Source organism: Miscanthus floridulus, chromosome 4 (assembly GCF_019320115.1).
Source record: "Miscanthus floridulus cultivar M001 chromosome 4, ASM1932011v1, whole genome shotgun sequence".
Taxonomy (NCBI): domain Eukaryota; kingdom Viridiplantae; phylum Streptophyta; class Magnoliopsida; order Poales; family Poaceae; genus Miscanthus; species Miscanthus floridulus.
In genome coordinates this window covers 66,935,837-66,955,750 of record NC_089583.1, presented here as the reverse complement: position 1 = coordinate 66,955,750, position 19,914 = coordinate 66,935,837, and the positions used below count along the sequence as shown (strand labels likewise).

General features: G+C 45.3%; 1 protein-coding gene and 1 non-coding gene across 2 annotated transcripts; one reads left to right on the top strand and one right to left on the bottom strand.

Moving 5' to 3' along the window:
* The first annotated feature begins 2,907 nt into the window (after nucleotides 1–2,907).
* LOC136553156 (small nucleolar RNA R71) lies at nucleotides 2,908–3,016 on the top strand. The gene has a single exon (XR_010783062.1). It is a non-coding gene; the product is annotated as a small nucleolar RNA R71 (small nucleolar RNA).
* Nucleotides 3,017–12,840: 9,824 nt separating this feature from the next.
* Nucleotides 12,841–13,725, bottom strand: LOC136551616 (probable glutathione S-transferase GSTU1). The gene has a single exon (XM_066543171.1). The coding sequence runs from the start codon at nucleotides 13,680–13,682 to the stop codon at nucleotides 13,011–13,013; it is 672 nt and encodes a 223-aa protein (XP_066399268.1). The 5' UTR covers nucleotides 13,683–13,725; the 3' UTR covers nucleotides 12,841–13,010.
* Nucleotides 13,726–19,914: the final 6,189 nt, after the last annotated feature.

Genomic DNA, 19,914 nt, shown 5'->3' with positions numbered 1-19,914 from the left:
TCAACGTCCATTATATTTAGCTCTTAAAAAACAAATTTAAAGAAAACTAAACACACCTTTTATTTTGTTTTTATTTTTAAGATCACACCTTATTACTAATATATATATATATATATATATAAATGGCTAAGATATATTTTTATTTTGTTTTAGTTTGTTATGTATCTTTTTTAAGTAACTATATAGCAAATTTAGAAATAAAAGGGAAAGCAATACTTATCTTGATACATGGGGGATGCCCCTTCCACAAGCTGAATGTTGTCGTGGTTGAACGTTGAAGTTCAGTGATCCTTCTTAGAGCAAATTTTCCTATGGATGTCTCCCTCGTTATGAGATGAAGACAACTAGGTGAACTTGCTCTTGATCATGTGTGCATCATCCTGCAAAATGCCAATAAGAACACCAAAACTCGTGGAATGGATTAGAATAAAAGGGTTAGCGGTCAGCCATTTAGAGATTAGTTGTTCTTATGGGTTTAGAAATATTTTTGATTGGCCAAATTTTAGCAAGACATTTGTCTAGTATTTTTTGGATTTTCTGATTTTGATATGTAGAAAATGAAATATGTATGCATGGTATTTTTATTTATTTTTATGCCACCACGGTGAAAGTTCTTGCGGGTTTTTACACTCTAAGGAATCATTCAAATGGGGCTTAGGATTTTATGATGCAATAATACAATTTTTATTTTATTTTTCTAAATGCTAAATTGATGCAGAAAAATAAATATGCTAAAGTAAAAATAACACATGCAATGCAGAAAAGTAAATATGGATAACTATCGATGTTACCTCCTAGCGAGGGTTCAGAATTTTAAGTCTTCGGACAGGACTACCTCTAGTCTTGTTTATACCTTGGGTGCATCTGTTGGTCTCAGAGATGGAGACCTTGATGGTTGCACCTCGTGTGATGGTGATTCTGATGATGTCACTTTTTCCTTCCGCACCTACTTGGTCTGTGGACTTGACTTTGGCGGAGTAGGTTCATCTTTCACAACTTCAGGTTCATCTTCTTCCCATATATTCTTTGGGGATTGATTCTTCTAGTGATGGGATGATCAACATCTCCTCCTAGAGTGGGTCTTCTTTGGCTACTCATAAGTGGTATAACTATTGAAATAGCAGCATACCTTTTCTCTAGGGAATTGAAAGTGGACTTGTCTAGATCCAACATAGATGGTTGCGCTTGTGGTGTTAAGGAATGGCCTTCCAAGGATGATGGGTGTGTCATCTTCTTCTTCTCCCATGTCTAGAACCATGAAGTTAGTAGGAGCATATTGATCATGTATTCTTACTATGACATCCTTGGCCATTCCCTCCAAAAATCAGATTGATTGATCCGCCATCGGCAATTACATATATGTAGGAAACAAAGGTTCATCACCAAATAAGTATTCATATGTTATCTTGGACATTATATTGACACCCCATCCAATGTCGCAGAAGGTCTTGTGGAATATTCTTTGTCCAATGGTACACCTGATCATGGGTACGCCATGGTTATCCTTCTTGGTAAGATATGGTGAAGCGAGAAGGTGGTCGTACTCTGATCGGTGTGTGTTGATCATGTTGACTAAATCTTCTGGTGACTGCCTGGCTTTGTTCTTCCTTCTTCTCCTATTGTATTTCATCTTGCTCACTTTTGTCTCTTTAGGGCAAGTACGACGTTTATGGATGACCAAGGAGATTGCAAGATATGATTTTTGAAAGAAAACTTCTCCTTTTTATCCTTGATTGTGAAACAGATCTTGGCACTGTCTGCATAGATGATGGCTTTTGTGGTGATCAAGAAAGGTCAGCCCAAGATAATGGATGCCCTTACCTCTCCACCTATTTCCAAAACCACAAAGTCTATGGGAATATATGATTGTCCCACTCGAACAATGGCATCCTCAAGAACTTCCTTAGGGTAGTAGAGGGACTGATCTGCAAGCTACAAACACATATTTGTGTACAACAAAGTTCTCAATTAATTTTATCATAGATTACCTTTGACATAATGTTGACACTTGCTCCGAAGTCACAGATAACTTCTTGGAAAATGTGAGGTCCAATGGCGATGGGAATGACAGGTCTCCCTGGATCGCTCTTCTTTTTAGGCAAGGAATAATCTATCCACCTTTCCATCGATGGTTGAGTATAGTAGTATGCTGCATTATGAATATCAACAAGATTTACAGTTTCTAGATCTTCCGGTTGCCCACGAATCTTACCTTTGTTGGTTGAAGGAATAGCTACCGCCAGCTGAGCTATTTGTGATTCTATCATTTTATTAAAGTTATACTGGTTCTTAATGATAGAGGAGAAGCTATCTATTCTATTATTTATGTTTTCTAAGATCGTATCATTGGAAGCTAGTTTTCTAGATAAGCCATCCATAATTTTAGCTTGGCCAAAAATCAATTCTCTCGAGGGTGATTGATTATTGAAATTATTATAATTATTATCTTGATAGTTACCTTGGTAGTTTGGCCTTTGTTGCTGATTCCATCCTTGGTTCTGTTGAGGATGAAAGTAGTTGTTGTTGACAAAATTTACATCCTCATTTATTTTAGGGCAATTGCTCCCTGAATGCCAAGTGTTTCCACACTCTTCACATGTCACGTGGGAATCATGAATGTGCATGACTTCTTGCTTCTCATTAAATCGATCTTCGAGCTTCTTCATGAGCAGGTCCATCTTGGTAGTCCACATGTCTACCTCTTTGAGTTGATGCATTCCTCCACCTCTCTTGTAGGTCTGAAGACGTTCTTTATTCCAACCATAGTTGGAGGCCATCTTCTCTATGAGAGCTATTGCACCTAGGGCTGTGAGTGATAGGAAAGCACCTCTAGTAGTAGCATCCATGTTCTCATGGGTACTGTTGGTCAACCCATGGTAGAAAGTCTACATTAGTAGCCAATTCTCTATCCCATGATGAGGACATTCTGATATATAATCTTGAAAGCGTTCCCATGCCTCAGGGATAGATTCATCATGTTGCTATTGAAAGCTTGAAATTCTCCCATGTAGAGCATTGGTCTTGCCTATGGGAAAGAACTTAGCTAGGAAGGTAGTGGAGTAGTTATCCCATATAGTGTTTCTATCTTTGTTAGCATAGAACCATTGCTTCGCCTTCCCCAAAAGTGAGAATGGGAAGAAGCAAAGTAGTATGGCATCTTTGGATACACCCTTGATGGCGAATGTGTTGTAGATCTCCAAGAAGTGTTGGAGATGAGCACTTGCATCTTCACGTGCCTTTCCACAAAACTAGTTGGCTTGCACCATGTTGATGAGAGCTGGCTTGAGCTCAAATCCATTATCTCCCACATTGACTATTGGTCCAGTACGGATGTTGGCCGTAGTTGGAGTAGAGAACTCACAAAGAGTCTTGTCAGCCATGGCTTCAAAAACTGGTGTTAAGCTCCACCTAGTCTAGTTGTCTTTCAATTCTAAAGCTAAGACTTTCTTGAGTTTAGCTCTAGTTCTCCTGATTAATGCTTCTGTATCTTCAATGTAGTTTGTCGGAAGGTCAAAACCGGTCATACATTACCCTGCATAAGATATAAAAGTAGATAGAACAAGGGTAAGCCTATTTGAGCATAGGTCAATGGTTATCTTGATCACATCAATAAGTATAAGTTTATCAATATTTCCTTACAGCCTAGCTACCTTCCCCGGCAACAGCGCCAAAAATAATTGTTGGTATTTATTTACTTGTTGCTTGTTTAAGTAGTCACCTATTGATTGTTGACATTTCTTAGCATCACTTTTACTAAGTTGTCATCCCTAGCGGTGGTGCCAGAAATGCTTATTGGTACTACCTAGTGCCACTTCTAGAATGACACTAAGAAGTACTTTAGTATTTCATGTGACTAGATAGAATATATATAATAGAAAGGAATCTACAAGGGCACATATAATATACCATTGTAGCACTTCACCCGGGAGTATTCTAGGTATCGTTATTTATATTTTTACCACAGAGAAGGACGGGCAGTGGGAATATATTGATAACTTATACACATGATAGAGAAATAAATCATAAGCAAACTTCTACTCACAACAAGGGTAAGTCAAGACATAAATGTATATGCATGGCAAGTAATAACTAATCATTGATCACTCAGACTACTCCTTTCTATGACATAAGCATGGCTAAGTAGAATATTAGAGGAATAATACCTAAGTCATTCGATTAGTGCAACTACACTTAGTAATCATGGTTAAGATCAACTTCATATCTACACGTAAGGGATAATACTAAGGAAGATTAAGAACAGAGCTTGTCTTCCTTCGTAACTAGATCCTACTTGTCCTATATTCGGGGAGTGGACTACAAATAACTCAACGGGAGTGTCACATCCGCAATCTACCACATGGCCCAGAATATAGGGTGTATTAGTAGGTAAACAACGTATAGGCACCACGCGTATACAATGTTGACCAGTCACCCTTAGATCCAAAGAGTGAGCGTTATATGAACTTATGCATGAACATAATGATAATCTAACTCTACTAAGCATAAAATTAATGTAGACGATGAACATGATAGCTAGGAACATGATTAATATGAAGAACAATGTCATAACAATTGTAGCAAACTTATAAAAGTAATGAGAGATACAAAAGACAGGGATACAAATGCTATACCAAGCCACGCTCTTGACAAGATCAGGAATCCAAGCGAAGCTTGCCTCCATCTAGACCTAGCCTAGCTAGCTATGCCCTAGAATATGGTGGAGCTCTAAGGATGATTAGGGTTTATGTCTTCTCAAATGACTTGATCAGGGTTTGATTCCTCAGGGGGTGGTAGGGGCTGGTATATATAGGCCAGAGCGTTAATCCTGAGCCCTCGGTTCAAACTGACTTAAATGGATGGCGTAGATGCAACCTAGGAGGTGGTGAAGAACCAACATTTGAAGAAGGGGCTAACAGGTGGGGATCATAGGACGGACTATAGGTGGGGCTGGCCGTCCCCATCTAGCAGCCACCTACCCTCTACTTAGATGGGTTGCCTCCTAGAGTCTTCTAGAACCTCTAGAGTTGTTTTCGCTATAAATAAGCACGATTAATTCTGACATCTAGGTCCACCTTGATGGTTTTCTGGATAATCCCTATAGAAAATACAGATTCACCAAAACTCATGAAATTTGTTATTTTAAACCCCTAAACCTTTGTTGGTGATTACTTTCATGCCCTTATTTATATTATATTGATGGTCTATAATGTTTGTTAGAGTAAATTGCATGGCCGGTCCTTAAAGTATTGGGTAGGTTTCATCTAGGTCCCCAAACTACAAAATCGCACATTTGGTTCCCTAATGTATTTAAGTGATCTCATCCAAGTCCAAAATAGACATGAGGAGGGTTAGAAGCTAACGTGGTCATCCACGTGGACATGATTTAAGTGTGGACATGGCGTATGGCGGCAGTAGAGGCGGCGGACAGTGGCAATGTGGTGGCGGCGCAATTGATGGATGGCAGAGGCCTGCATGTGTGAGCGACGGCGGCGCAGAGCATCCGCATGGCCAAGTGGAGGCGGTGGTATGGTAGCAATGGTCATGCGTGACAGGGCAACGATGTCTGAGTGCATGACCACGGTGGCGTGTGCGTGAAGTGTAGCAACGCTCACCCATGGTGACCTGGGCGCGAGGTAGAGCAATGGCTCTCGTCTACGATAGCATGCACGTGTCTTGCTACCTCGCCCCATGCGGGCAAGAATGAAGAGTAGCATTGTGTTGCTCTGCTCTTCCTCTCTGCCCCGTTCTAGAGCCCCACTATTAACGCCACCGAGCTTCGTCCGCCAAATTCACCACTGTCGTCTTGCCATTGTCTGGTTCCCCTCCACTCTAGCTGTGCCAAGGCCTTCTCCACCCTCTCCATCAGATTGTGCCGCTGCTCATCCAAGGTAGAGGCCTCTTAGGCCAAATCTCAGTGCGACAGCCACCATGACCATTGGACACATGCTGGCATGTGGTCATCCTACCTCAATATCGCTCTGCCTTGCCTCTCTCTCTCTCTCTCTGATTCAAGGTCACCCTAGGTAGTAGAAGCATCCACGGTGGGACGTGAGGGTAGCACTATCGCAACGATGCTGGAATGCGGCATGCCACCGCCATGACCTCACCGTGCCACACTACCATGCATGCGGACGCACCTCGCTATCACTCTGCCATAGCCATGCTGCACGAGTGCTCTCGTTGCTAGCAATAATGAATGACGCCACCATGGAGCACCATACATGCACCATGTGCGCGTGCCGTAGCCACGTTCGGCACCTGGTTGCACCATACACGCGTACAACAGCCATACACCTACCTTTGGTCCTCCACACACATGTATGACCTTTGTCTTCGCCTTGCATCTTCTGCTCCATGATTGGTGATGGGTACATCTCCAATCACGGTGTCACGCATCCTCCATCATGAGCTTCTGGTTCAGCGCTGGTGTCCTCCTCTAGCTCCATGCGCCAGTAGCTCCATGGCGTGCCAAATCATGTCCACATGGACGACCACATCAGCTTCTAACACTCCTTGCGTGTAACTTGGACCGAGATGTGATCACTTGAATACATTAGAGAGCCAAACGTGCAATTTTGTAGTTTGGGGACCCAGATGAAACCCTCCCAATACTTTGAGGACCGATCATGTAATTTACTCTATTTTCTAGATAATCCCTGTAGAAAATACACATTCACCAAAACTTATGGAATTTGTTAGTTTAAACCCCTAAACCTTTGTTGGTGATTACTTTCATGCCCTTATTTATATTATATTGACGGTCTATAATGTTTGTTAACTACCGTTAACAACGAGCTCGATCCCTTGTGGGCGGGGTCATGGCACGAGCGGTCCTAGCCACCCCTCTAGACGTGATGTGGGAGGTAGCCCTAGGAATGCACATGGTCAAATACAGGTCAAACCCTAAACCAAAACACCATTTGAATACTCACCCTTGGTTGCACAGATAGGCACGAAGACACGATGATGGCCCGCCAGCCTTCAGCGACTCCTCCCATGGCCGCTTGCCATGATCCATTTTGGCTGGTGAGGAAAGGACTCCGAGTGCGCGAGAGCAAGAATATGGAAGTGATGGAGCAGGCAACTCAAAGCAAATGCCTCTCCCAACGCACCACTCTAAGCATATTTATAGATGCTGAGGACACTTAAGGCACACGCGTGTTCACTCACATTTACTAACCGCTTCGAAAACCCTACAGAGCAGGTGAAGCGATCGGAGGGGAGGCGGGGCGATGGTTGCCCACGCTAGCAACGTGAACCAAGTAAGCTTCATGAGTCCCCACTTTTCCAAATCATTTCGATTTACGTGCCCGCATTTCACGGTGCACGACTGCTCATGAGTGGGTGCCATTATGCCACAACATGACCGGGGAGGCCAACCGCCCCCTAAGATCATGTGCAGAGCAACCCATCGCAACTGTGACCCCGCGTCGTTCTTAGAAAACCCACTCTTGGGCCAGTCCTTAGAAGGGCTCGAGGCCACAAAGGGATAGGGGTAGGGTGAGTTGGGCCCCTATGGCTCTAATCAATGGTACGGAGCCACGCAACTATCTCACTCTATATTCGAGTTGTCCGCTTCAATGTCACTTGGGTTGATCCCCTCTAGGGGGGCATCTTGCCCTCTGACCGCTGCGGAGGTGGTCGACGACCAACGGGTTTGATGGCCGATGATTTATGGGATGTCTCTTGATGAGGCATAGCTAAACTCCATGTTGATTGGGGAGGATATCGGGTCCCTCTCGGATTACCCATCAACCCTGAGGAGGCACACCGCTCTGACCATGTGGTTACAGTGGACATGCCTCTCCCGGCGTGGGACAAAAACAAAGCCACCTATAACAGGGCATCATGACCTCTCGAGGTTGGCAGGGATGCTAGGAAAAAATAGGAGTTGGGTCCCTGTGACCCCATAAAAGAGTCGAGGCCAGACCATGTCCAAAACTCCTCCAAGCATCTCTAGGTCTAACGACCTAAGGCTAGCTTTGGAGGCTCATAAACTGTTAGAGGTCCACGACCTCTCTGGGAGAGATCGACAAAGCAGACAACCTAGGTAACACAGTGGTATCTTCCATACGAAGCGATGCGGGTCCCAAAGCGTGATCACGGCTCGTTCACACGGAAGACACAAAAAGGTCCAAGACCAATGAGCCAACACACGATCATAGAAAACCTCATGACTGTGCAAAAAGAGGTTGAGGAAAGTTCCTCGCATCGTTAGGATATAATGACCCTTGTGGCGACCCAAACCAGAAGTACAACCCTAAACCCATAGCTTGGGGGATCGTTGCAACCATAGGGGAAGCCTAAGAATTTATAGATTCAAGAGCGGCCATACCGCTAAAACACCAAGGGCGGGTGTCACCTTGATGGTGATTTCGACTAACAACACAAGGCCGAACAACACAGAGGATGCACAGGCAACGCATACCCCACCTGCTCCTCAGCGAATGGCATGACCTTAGGGACCACATGCTGGGGGAACTATTTTCATCCCTTTGGCAACAAAGGAAGCCTGGCTATCACCACAAGCGAAGCGTAAACAAGACATCATCCTGATCTGTTCGACATGGACAGCATGATAGGGCCGTGCAACGTTGTCCTCCCCTACTGTAGTCCCAAATAGACATTGTGTGAACCTTTAGCGGGATCCCAACATGACATCGGACTACGCGCAAAACTCAGGGAGAAGCCAGAAATGCCTCTGGCTGTCACACATTTTGAGCACATAAGCCTCCAAGGTTCGAGGCAACAAGTGGCAATGGGGTAGCAGACTGATGTGGCATATGACCTAACTTAGTGGCCACACTACCTCTCAATCCCTAGCTCGCAAGTCACCTTCTAGCACCAGTTGTTGGGAGGGGCGATGCTAGCCTCTAACCACCACAAACAATCCCTAGCGGATCACATGCTTGAAGCCCCATGGTTCCCTTCAAAATTTTCTCTCCTTCCTTCCTCTCAGACCTAGCCTCCTAGAGGGGCTAAAACCAAGTTCATAGAAGTAGCTGAAGGTGCCTTAAACTGGTAGAAGGGTCCCTATTTATAGGCCCAAAGGTGGACTGAATAGCCTAAGATCCCATGCCATGTGGCGAACCATGGGAGGTCACAACCAATGTCAGATGCCTATGTGAGGTTGGGGGAATCAAGACCCTCCCAGAAACAAGGCCGGTATAGCATCGATGAGACCACTTAGCCCCGCTTGGGTCACGAACCCCAATACGTAGCACACTGACAATGCAGGGCTCAACAATCATGTACCACACTGTTAGGACGTCCTGATAGGGCAGAACATAAGGCCACTTACCGCATTGAATGCACCAGCCCACAAGGGGTCGAGCAACGAAGCTTGGACAGGCCATGACCATGAACCCACAATCAACGAACACACATCTTAGCACTTTCACGATTACTTCGTGATCCCAAAAATGCTCGGGGCTACTGTCGGGGTTATGATCCTTAGGTTTCTCAACGCAACGATTAGTTAGCAGGTCAAGCAGCCTGGTATACATCAGCTAGTAAGGGCCTGAACGACCGAGGCCTAGCTGATCCAAGAAAACCAGGCCAAGCGCTAAGGCCAAGTCAGCCACGAACCCTTCATCAGACTTGGCCGCACGATGCTCAAGAGACTCATGACCTCTCCACATTCCTGACCCCTAGAAGGAACAAGGAGAGGCCACACCTAGCTAAGCATGCCTGCTCTAATAGGAGTGAACACGCTGCACTAACCCACAAGGATTTAGGGGATAGCGGTCACCTTGGTCCGGTTAGACGCCATCCCTGCGCCACGTAGCTCAGACAAGACAACACCGCCTAGCAGTGATGGCCGGCATGGTGCCCCCCATCTAGATATGGCCCAACAAGACGAATGTATGATTCTACCCACCAAGCGATGGTATCCACGATGGAGGCCTTGACTTAGAGGCCACCTGCTCCACAAGCCAACTAGGCGACCAATGACCTAGGGGTGGCCACCAACTCTTGTATGTCTCCCCTAGGAGACCAGGAAGCAATGACGAAGGCCACAGTAGAGACCACGTCATGCAGGATGGCTGACGAACCACCACTATGCCAACGGTGCTGCCACGGCCATCACAGTGGCACCACACCATACCTTACCGCGACATGGGCACAAGACCATGACGACAACCATGCCTAGACATGCACCACAAGACGGTGTAGCTTGCAAGCCAAGATAGATAGGCCCCTCCCTTAGGCTCACGACCCCTCGGTCAGGAGAACCTCCTTCTTTGTACACGCCCTAGCCCCAAACTCTATATAAGGGCAAATAGGGCACCCTCTCCAAGGACATTCTCTCATTCTACACATCTCTGGACTCCTAAAGCTTCCCTTTAGGCAGTTCATCTTCTTGCTCTAGCTCTCCTACCTCTTCCACCATTTTTGTACCCCCCATTGTAAGAACTTCAAAGCATTCAAGCAAGAAACACACACTCGATCATCTCTAAAACTAGCCGTAGGGCTCTAGCCTGAACCAGTATAAATCCTCGTGTCTTTTGGATGCTACCATAGTCTTCCTAGAGCAGCACAGCAATCATATAAATTTACTAGTCCGGTTTACAAAAACACCAACACCACTATAAAGAACTCCTTGTAGACAACAACCTCGTTGTCATGAGGGTCTAGAACAACTTCCCCTTTCGATGGCCTTGCAAGATCACGAGGGAACCAACCCATCTTTACGAACTCATCCAATTCCTTCAAGGTGACCCTCGTAGGACCAAACTCAAAACTCATAGCTGCATCCGACGAAGAATCAACAGCCTCAGAGCTATCAACAGGCCTCGCAGCCCTCTTCACGCGAGCCATCAAACTACAAAACAAAAACGCAAAGACTCATTAGCACAAATAATAGCAAAGTAAGTACACTTAAAACAAAAAAAACAACTAGCACTCACCCAAAAGGAAAAGACGACGGCAGACGGAGCAAGCAAACAATAAACCCTTGACCAAACCAACAATCCTCGCACTAGCACAACCCTCGCTCACCACATACAGCAGCAGCAACTAGCCCGAAAACAAGAAGTGGAACAACAAAAAACTCTAAAACCTACCACAGCTATTTATAGGTGCCCCACGACCACCCGAAAGGAATGTGTGCGTCCCAAATCTCGAGAAAACAGGGCATCGATGGCTGCCACAAATCCCAAGAAAAACAGGAAATAACCCTCGACAATCACGCGTCACATCAAACCTTAAGTAGCACCACCATCTAAAAATATTGCAACCTCACCCCTAAACTACGGGCCCAAAATAGTTAAAGCCTAGCATTGGCCTAGCAAAATGGGGGTGTCACTGGGCCAGGCGGTAAGCTAGGTACCCTTGCCTACCCCCTTCCACGAGTTTCAACATTACTCCGACCCATCATGCTGGGCCTGACCCTCGAGGGGCTACTATTGGGGGAAAGCTATCCTGGCACAGCTCCTACCCTAGCACTCGACCATCTGCTGGCTTTGACTAGATTGCCTCGTGGCGGGTATCCAACCTCACCGTGAGGGTTTTCTGTTCATAATGATTGACCCGTGTTTTCAAGTGTCGCGCGCGAAGGCCCACCTCTTCGGTCGAAGGACCACTGCGGGCGAGGCGCTAACTGATGGCAATTGACGAACCCTCGCTCGGGACACGCAAAGGTTGGGCGCCGACCGCAAAGAGGAAACCACCTTGAAGGCGCGGTGGCCCCATCACGAGGAGTTTACCGTTGTACCCTTGGTCGTTGTACAGTAATTGTCTTCTCCAATGTAACCCTAGCGTAATTTCACCGCAGCCCCGCTCGTGTAAGAAAATGGACTCTTCTTTCCCAAACAATTTAATGGACATTTAATCCGCATTTACGCTTTGTCTCGTGCTCTGTAACCTTCGCTCATACATTCTCCCACGCCCACTCGATCTTCTCCATGTGGGAAACCCTCGGTCTCTCCCCGCGCGATCCTCAGCGAGGGCAAGAGGTCAGGAGTGACCCCACACACGGGCATATTTGCTAGTATTTTATAAAAAGGCAAAAATTTCTGCCTCTTTTTTTTGTCTAGGTTGTTTTTGTTTGGCCCATTCTAATGTAGGCTAACAGTCTGGTTCGCAGCCCACTCGCTCGTGGCCTTCTCCACTCACTTGTAGCCCACTGGCTCACGGGCCACTCCAGCCACAGTTCAAAATTTTGGTCATGCCCCACTCCAGCCAGCCACCCGCAACCTAAAAAAATGCCACTTATGGGATTCGAACTTGGCCACCAGGATTGCAAACAAAATTACCTACCACCGCACTACAGGAGACTATGGCTCTATTCGTTTTGCTGAAATTTGGTTGCTGCTGATACTGATGCTAATTTCTTGCTAGAGAAAAACATGATTCCTTTGCTGAAATATACTATTGAAGTAGTGCTGAAGAACAGCATGCACGTGTTATCTAACAATACCTTTATGTATTTACCCGGTAAAACTTCTGCCATATAATTTTCCCTTCCGTTTGATTTTTTGTTGGCCTTCCGTCCGATTCTTTATTTAAGATTTCTTTTGCTTTTTCTTTTTGCATCCGTTATCCTCGTAGGTGACTTTTTCCATTGATTTTTCTTTAAAAAATAAATATTATGGACCTTTGAACCGTTGATTTTTTTTTCTCTAAGAATTTTTTTTCTATTGTGAAGTTGTTAACGTAATTTGATCAGAAACATATTCATATTCAAACATGATGGCAGAACCTTACCGTGTTTGAGATCTCAGATGTAAAGGACAATTGGATTGTCGTCGAAACTTGTCGGTAAGTGGTAGAGGTTCACTGGGTTTTGCTCCATTTGGATGCAACGATGAACAATGGTTGCCCACAAGAACAGAGCAATTAGGAAATATCATTTTTATTGAATTGTCAAACACGGAGCCGTCACAAAATGACAAAAGTAGGAGACACAAACAAAATCAGCATCAAACATCATTGACCAACTATAAAAGAACATAAAAAAAAGAAACCGACCATCGTGAACATGCATTGTGATCGATGGATTTGTGACTCTACTTGTCGCCGTACGTGTCCTTGAGATAGCCGATGAATTCGTACACCTTCTCCGGCGGGTACAGGTTCTTGGCGACGCTCTCCCTCTCGCCGCAGCGCTTGGCCCACGCGAGCAGCCTCGGGCACACCTCCTCGACGCTGAACTCCGCGAGCCGGCCGTATCCGAGGATCCACGTCGCGAACGGCACGACGGCGATGTCCACGAACCCGAACGCCTCGCCGGCGAGGTAGGCCTTGTCCCCGAGCTCGGCGTCCAGGGTCCGCAGGGCCTCCACCATCTCCGGCCTCGCCTGCGCCTGCGCCTGGCCCGTGCGCTTCCACAGCGTGGTCCCGCAGTCGAAGACCTTCTTCTCCGCGTAGTCGGCCCAGAACCTAGCGTGCGCGCGGGCGACGGGGTCGGCGGGGAGCAGCGGCGGCGTCCCCGGGAACGCCTCGTCGAGGTAGTGCAGGATGATGAGGGACTCGCAGACGGGGGGCCGCCCGTCGTGGAGGAGCACGGGGATCTTCTTGTGGACCGGGTTGACGCGCAGGAGGAGCTCGCCCTTGTTGGCGAGGTCCTGCGGCAGGGACTCGTACGCCAGGCCTTTCTCGGCCAGCGCGATGCGGCACCGCTGCGCGAACGGGCTCACCCAGAAGTCCAGCAGCTGGAGCCCCGTCTTCTCGCCCGCCATTGCTGCCTTGCTCCGTCCGATGTTTTCTTCCTGTCTGTCTCTGTGTATGAGCGTCTACTGGGTACTGGGAGGGAGAGGATGATGCTATATGCCCATGGGAAGGAGGAGACGGTCAGAGGACGGAGAAGAGGCTGTCGCATGCAAAAGGCGCGCTACTGTCACGGCTTGCGTCATGGGTAGGCGCCTGGCGTGGGTTCAGGCAGCACAGACCAACATGCGACCACATTGCCCGCAGAGGATCAGGGGCTCGGCAGCGAGATGCGACACAGGGTGACGTACGCCGGCTCGTTGTCGAACGCAGGCTGCTGCGCGCGTTGGAAGATCGATCATCGCTACTCTACCCAGGGCCAAACCAATAGTCAAGGTTTTGTCACTATGGACACTATAGACAGCAACATGCAAATTGGCAAAAAAAAAAAAAAAGTGTACTCTGGTTATATTTTCTGTCAAGGTAACTTTTTCCAGCCGCATTAGGTGACTTGGCACGGTGATCTCAAGCCTTGGATATGGTTTGTACTTTGTACAGATTACCATTCATAATGGGTTAACGTTTTAACCCACTAGTCTTGATCGCTGTCCATTGGTTTGGATATTTTGTAGCGTGTTAATTTTTTTTTAAAGTCATATGATATTCTTTATAATTAAAAAATATATTCCTAAGGTGCTGTTTGGATATTGGAAAATGTAGGGTGGGATAGGGAAATACATGTGCAAATTGGTTTACTGCATGTAAACAAGTAGCAAGGTGCAAAAGGATAGTGGATGGTTATGCAAAATGTTCTTAGAAGCGTCCTAGCATTTTTAGGACTGGTATATGCAAATTTTCAGAATTAATACCAAGCCTTTATTCATCCAAAAAATTCATTATGCTATGAAAAACAAATATGAGTATCTCAAGGATGAAAAGTCTAAGGTCTGTAGAATTGACAAAGCTCATATACCTTATACCATGTTTTTAGTGTAATCTTTCAATATTTATTCTTACAATTACATGGTATATAATTCATAATAATGTTGCGCTCGTATTTTTCAGATTTAAATTCAAAGCGTAGAAAAATTTCAGAATTAATAGACAATTTGATTCAGAAAAATTAAAGCTAGGCAAAACAACAATTAAACTACAGATTTAATGTTGTATATACAAACTCCATGAATATCCATCATCAGAGAATCTATGGTTAATTGGTCAGAAAACTACTATAAAAACTGAATTCTCAAGGGATTATATATATTCATAAACACTATGATTCTATAATTCCTATAGAAAATATAGTGTTAACTCTACAAGAGTACGGGTCAAATTCTTAAATTATTCCGGAAACAGGAGCCTATCCGTCGTGTGCGCTTGTCCATTAATGGGCCTGCTATGGCCTGTTTCTCGATTCGATCTGCTAGTAGACTGGACGGTTATAGGGTTAAAATCCCTTTCCCAAGCGAGGAAAACCAAAGGCGGTTCGTCTGGCGAGTTGGACGATGCGGCTGCTGGCCGTGATGCGTCACACGGTCGGCACGTACGCTGGCGGCTTGCAGTTGCAGGGTACCACCACGCGCGTGCAAGCGGCTATGGCCGATGGATAATGGCGTACAGGCCACAGAAAGTGGTACGTTGCAATTTAGGGGATGTTTAGTTCCACCAGTCTAAACTTTAGTCATTGTGTCATCAAATATTTGAATATATGCATGGAGTATTAAATATAGACTATTTATGAAACTAAATACACATATTGAGACAGTTTTGCGAGACGAATTTTTTAAGCCTAATTAGTCCATGATTTGACAATGTGGTGCTATAGTAAAAACATGTGCTGATAGCGGGTTAATTAGACTTAATAAACTCGTCTCACGGATTACTGAGAGTTTCTATAATTTGTTTTTTATTAGTAAGCGAACTTTAGTCATGCGATCAAACACACCCTTAGGCAAGATAGCGAGCTATTGCGGCATTCATGCCTGGCAGCCCCTGCACATAGGATGCACATGCTTGTGTAGGAAGGCGATGCCGTAAACTCCATGCCATGCATGCCAGGAAGCAGCTAGATTCCTTTTTCTGTTTAATCAACCCTATAGCAAATCCGATAAAACATATAGTGTTCGTGTACTGCATGTACAAAATAGTACGTATGTACTTCGTGTACACCATTAATATGTAGTATTTTTTTAATTAACCATAGATGCAACTCTGTATATACAAAAGCCTAGATGCTATTGCTTTGATATATTTATATAAGTACTTCTTGTACGTGTATCTACTACGTGTAGAACAAAAATTAGTGCAAAATGATCCGGACAGGCGCAATCTACGGGATGCGATTTTTTTTCATACCTGATACATGATGCCAATTTGATCTACATCATGTGCCACGTAGGGCAATTGTTAGTAGATACATACCGCGTAGGGCGTTTGACATTGTCGTAGATCTATCTGCTTGACGACAATGGTGCATGTCGATGAGGTGCACATTAGTAGCAGGTGGAGATAGCAAATCCGTTCCGCTAGCAACGTCGATGATGTCGACGTCGTCGATGTAGTCGCGACGGGACGTCGACAGTTCAAGCACCAACATCAAAGATCGGCGATGGCTTCAACGGTGATGTCGACGAAGAGTTTGTCGTGCTGATAATGTGTTATAAAACATGTTGCCAGCGGTTAGGACATTTCCCTCACCGTCTCTCATGATCAACATAGTAGATGAAAGTAGTAGAACAAGTAGACATAAGATAGGGAGACTATTTTATATTCCTCTGAATATTGGTGATTACAACATAGAGCCCCCACGTATATATAGTCCTTCCAAGATCTAAGAGTTTGATAAGAGCCCACATATAAACGGACTAGGATTAAGATTCCTCCTTCTCATTTCCTGATCTGATCCCATGTTTAGATAATGAGAAATGAATAGGGATAAGGAAATAAAGAGCAGTATACTCATTCCATACTCCTTTCTCCCGTCACAATCCATTTCCCAATCCCAATCTAAACGTGGGCTAAAGGAAAGTGCAGTGCTCCTTCTCATTGTTGAAACAAAAAAGATCTTCATTATTATAGTATTTGTACCCACAGGATGATAGGGACACACAACTTATCTCATATATACATATACAATTAAATTAAGAGCATGGATAAGATGAAAACTACAGCCCACATAAAAGCATGGTTTGTCAATAGATCTTTATCTTGCTATAAAATTGCTAGGGGCTTTGAAATTAACTGAAATAACGAAACAAGTTCCGAAGCTAGACAGGTGAGACGACTAAACAATAAATCAATGTTAGCATTCTTAGAGCAAGTTCAATAGTTGAGAAGTGTTAGTCTATATAAGACAAGTCATAATAAACAAATCATACAACAATAGTCTTTTCTCTTATCTACAACTGTTTAATATATAAGACAAGTCATAATAAACAAGTCATAATTGATTTTATAAGCAGCTTTGTTTTTTTTTTTTTGGAACCCGTGATCAGCTGGTCGACTACAGGAGCGCCGAGCTGCCTTGGCTCCTATTGTCTCTCTCGTTTAGATTGGACAACAAGGCTCTGACAAGCTCGGCGAAACGACTACTAGTGTACCTGCTCTTAGGGCTTCTGGAGAGCTACCTGATGCCAGTTAAAAGAAGCCCAAACTTATAAAGGCTCAGCAGGCCTGTGAGGCTGTGAGTGATTCATGAATGTGCTGGAGATGTGAGAAGGTAGACGACAGCACTTTTACCTAACCCAAATCAGCCCAATTATGCATCGTTACGGATGTGGATTAAAATATAGAAACGTACGAAATTTCATTTTTATTTTTTTCTGGTATAACGTATGGGCATTTATCTAGTATATAATATATTCGGATCAGTTTATGAAAGTTGTACTTTCCATAAGAATCTAATCATTAGAAATTTAGAATTACAGTTTATAAAAACAATTATTTGCAGAATCAACAGCAAAGAAATCAACAATAGTGGTCCGACCATTTACATTTGCAGTAGGCACACGGATGAAGTCTAGTAACTCCGCTGACCACAGCAGGCGGCTTGTCAGGCCTGGACTCTGGTCTCTGGGGCGGTTTATGCTCTGGTTAGAGCGTCTTATCCGGACGGTCGTGCTCGTAGGCCGCGGTACCAGCCCAATAGCCTAACCGGTGTAACTTTTTATCCACTTGCCTCTAGCCTTATCCTGCTACTCCATTCTCCACATGGCTCTCTACCGCAGCGCCACAAATAGTGCTCCACCGCGACCGTGCTCCGCAGCACCGCGACCATTTCCTCCGCTGGCCGCCTGGCTTCGCCAGCGCCCCTCGGAGTCCTTAATTTGTGGTACCTCGAGGCCAGCCGACACCCCATCGCGCCCCCTAGCCAGTCCGCATCTGCCCACTGTCTGGTTCACGCCAAGGCTGTGGTGCTCCCTGGCCTATCCACCAACGACGCAAAGCTCCATCGCCTCGCTTGAAGAAATGGAGGGCGGCTCCGCTCCGACTGCCGCCCCATCATGCCCCTTGGCTGGTCCGCCGATGACGCAGAGCTCCATCGCCGGTCTCAAAGAAACAAAGGGCAGCTCCACTCCGGCCACCGCGCTCGATGGCTATAGCGCCCCTTGGCTAGTCACTCCGTGCCACCGTCAAGCTCTACACCGATGAACTTCACACCCCGACAAGCCTCCATTTCTCCCAAGCATCAAATAGATGTTGCGCTGAAAGCACATGTTGCAAGCGTACATTTCAAATGTTTTAGTGGTATGTTGCAAGTGTTTCATATGGATGTTGCAAAAGTAGATCGGGATGTTGCATTTGTTGTGATGGTTTGTACACGTATGTTGCAAGTGTCTGTTCCTAATGTTTCATCTATTTTTCAGATGCATGTTGCAAGTGTGTTTATCTGGATGTTGCATATGTTTCACATATGTTAAAAGGGTTTTATTTGGATGTTGCGTATGTTTTGCTATGGGTTTCAAGTGTTTTTCAGGTGTTTTTTGCAAGTGTTTCATCTGTCTTCTTTTGCATGTTGCAAGTATTATATCTGGATGTACTATACCACACACAAAAAATAGCGTCAGACATCTGTCACTAAAAGTGAATAATTAGTGATGCATCATTGGTTGGTCTCCATAACGACTTATAACGACTCTTTTGTAGTTGCTGTAAAAAGTGTGTGGTATAGTGATGTTTCAAAAGTAAATCTGGTGTTGCACATGTTGCTATGGCTATACATGCATGTTTCAAGTGTTTCATCTATTTTGAGACATACGTTGCAAGTGTTTCATTTGGATGATACAAAAGTATATCTTGGGGAAGCACATGTTGCTGTTGCTAGTGCGCTGCCATAGGTCACAGTGCCACCGTGGGTCACCTCACGCGCCTGTTGGTGGTGCTGTTGTTGCTATGTGCATGTGATCGCATGAAATAGAGTGGGCTCGGGGTGGTCCCCACGCATGCATGGGCTCATGTGGCCTCTAGAGCAGGATGGATGCGTCATACCTGGACGTGGGAGCACGGTCCGATGCTAGAGCCCTAGATCGGACATCCGGACGCTAGCAGGACGAGCTTTATTAATAGCATCAGCTGCTAAGAGCAGGAATGACTCCCAATTTACACCAGTTATTACATCCCTGATCGAGCATGAGATATGATGCTCTTGCTTAGATCAAATTACAACCAGACTTGTATCAGAAGAACTAAAGGACATGAATAGAAGGGTCTGCTTAGCTAGAAGATCAGCGGTTGTATTTAGTTGTCTTCCAATCTTGAATGTGAAGTGATTGTAAGAGTGGAGATTGTTGAATGGATGGATGTGTGATTGACTGATTCAAGGAAATGTCATGTTACATATAGAGATGCCAAAGCATGCAGGTTTGTCAAGCCTAACTAACAGCATGTAGGCCACACATTGCTGGGAACACATGCAGGCCACACATGACTGGGTTGATCGGCTAAATAGGCCAGCTCAATACCCAGCACACAACTACACTGTCCTAACATAGCATGTAGGCCACACATCTCTAACATCCCCCCGCAGTCATAGCGGGAGCGCCGCAGACGATGAAACTGGAGAAGTCAATTGACATCCCCCCGCAGTCACAACTTAGCTCAATTGACACTGTGACTGGAGAGAAAAGATGATAGCCCTTTGTGCCAATGTCAAGCTAGCCGTGCTTAAGGGTGCAAGTGCCGTGTTCGAAGAAGTCGTGCTAGAGGTAGCCGAGGTCGATGTAGTTGTGGTCGGGCTGCCATGTCGATGGATCTGTAGGCACACAA

What these genes read in the sequence shown, in the direction of transcription:
- LOC136551616 (XM_066543171.1), bottom strand. Translation starts at nt 13,682, where the DNA reads ATGGCGGGCGAGAAGACGGGGCTCCAGCTGCTGGACTTCTGGGTGAGC.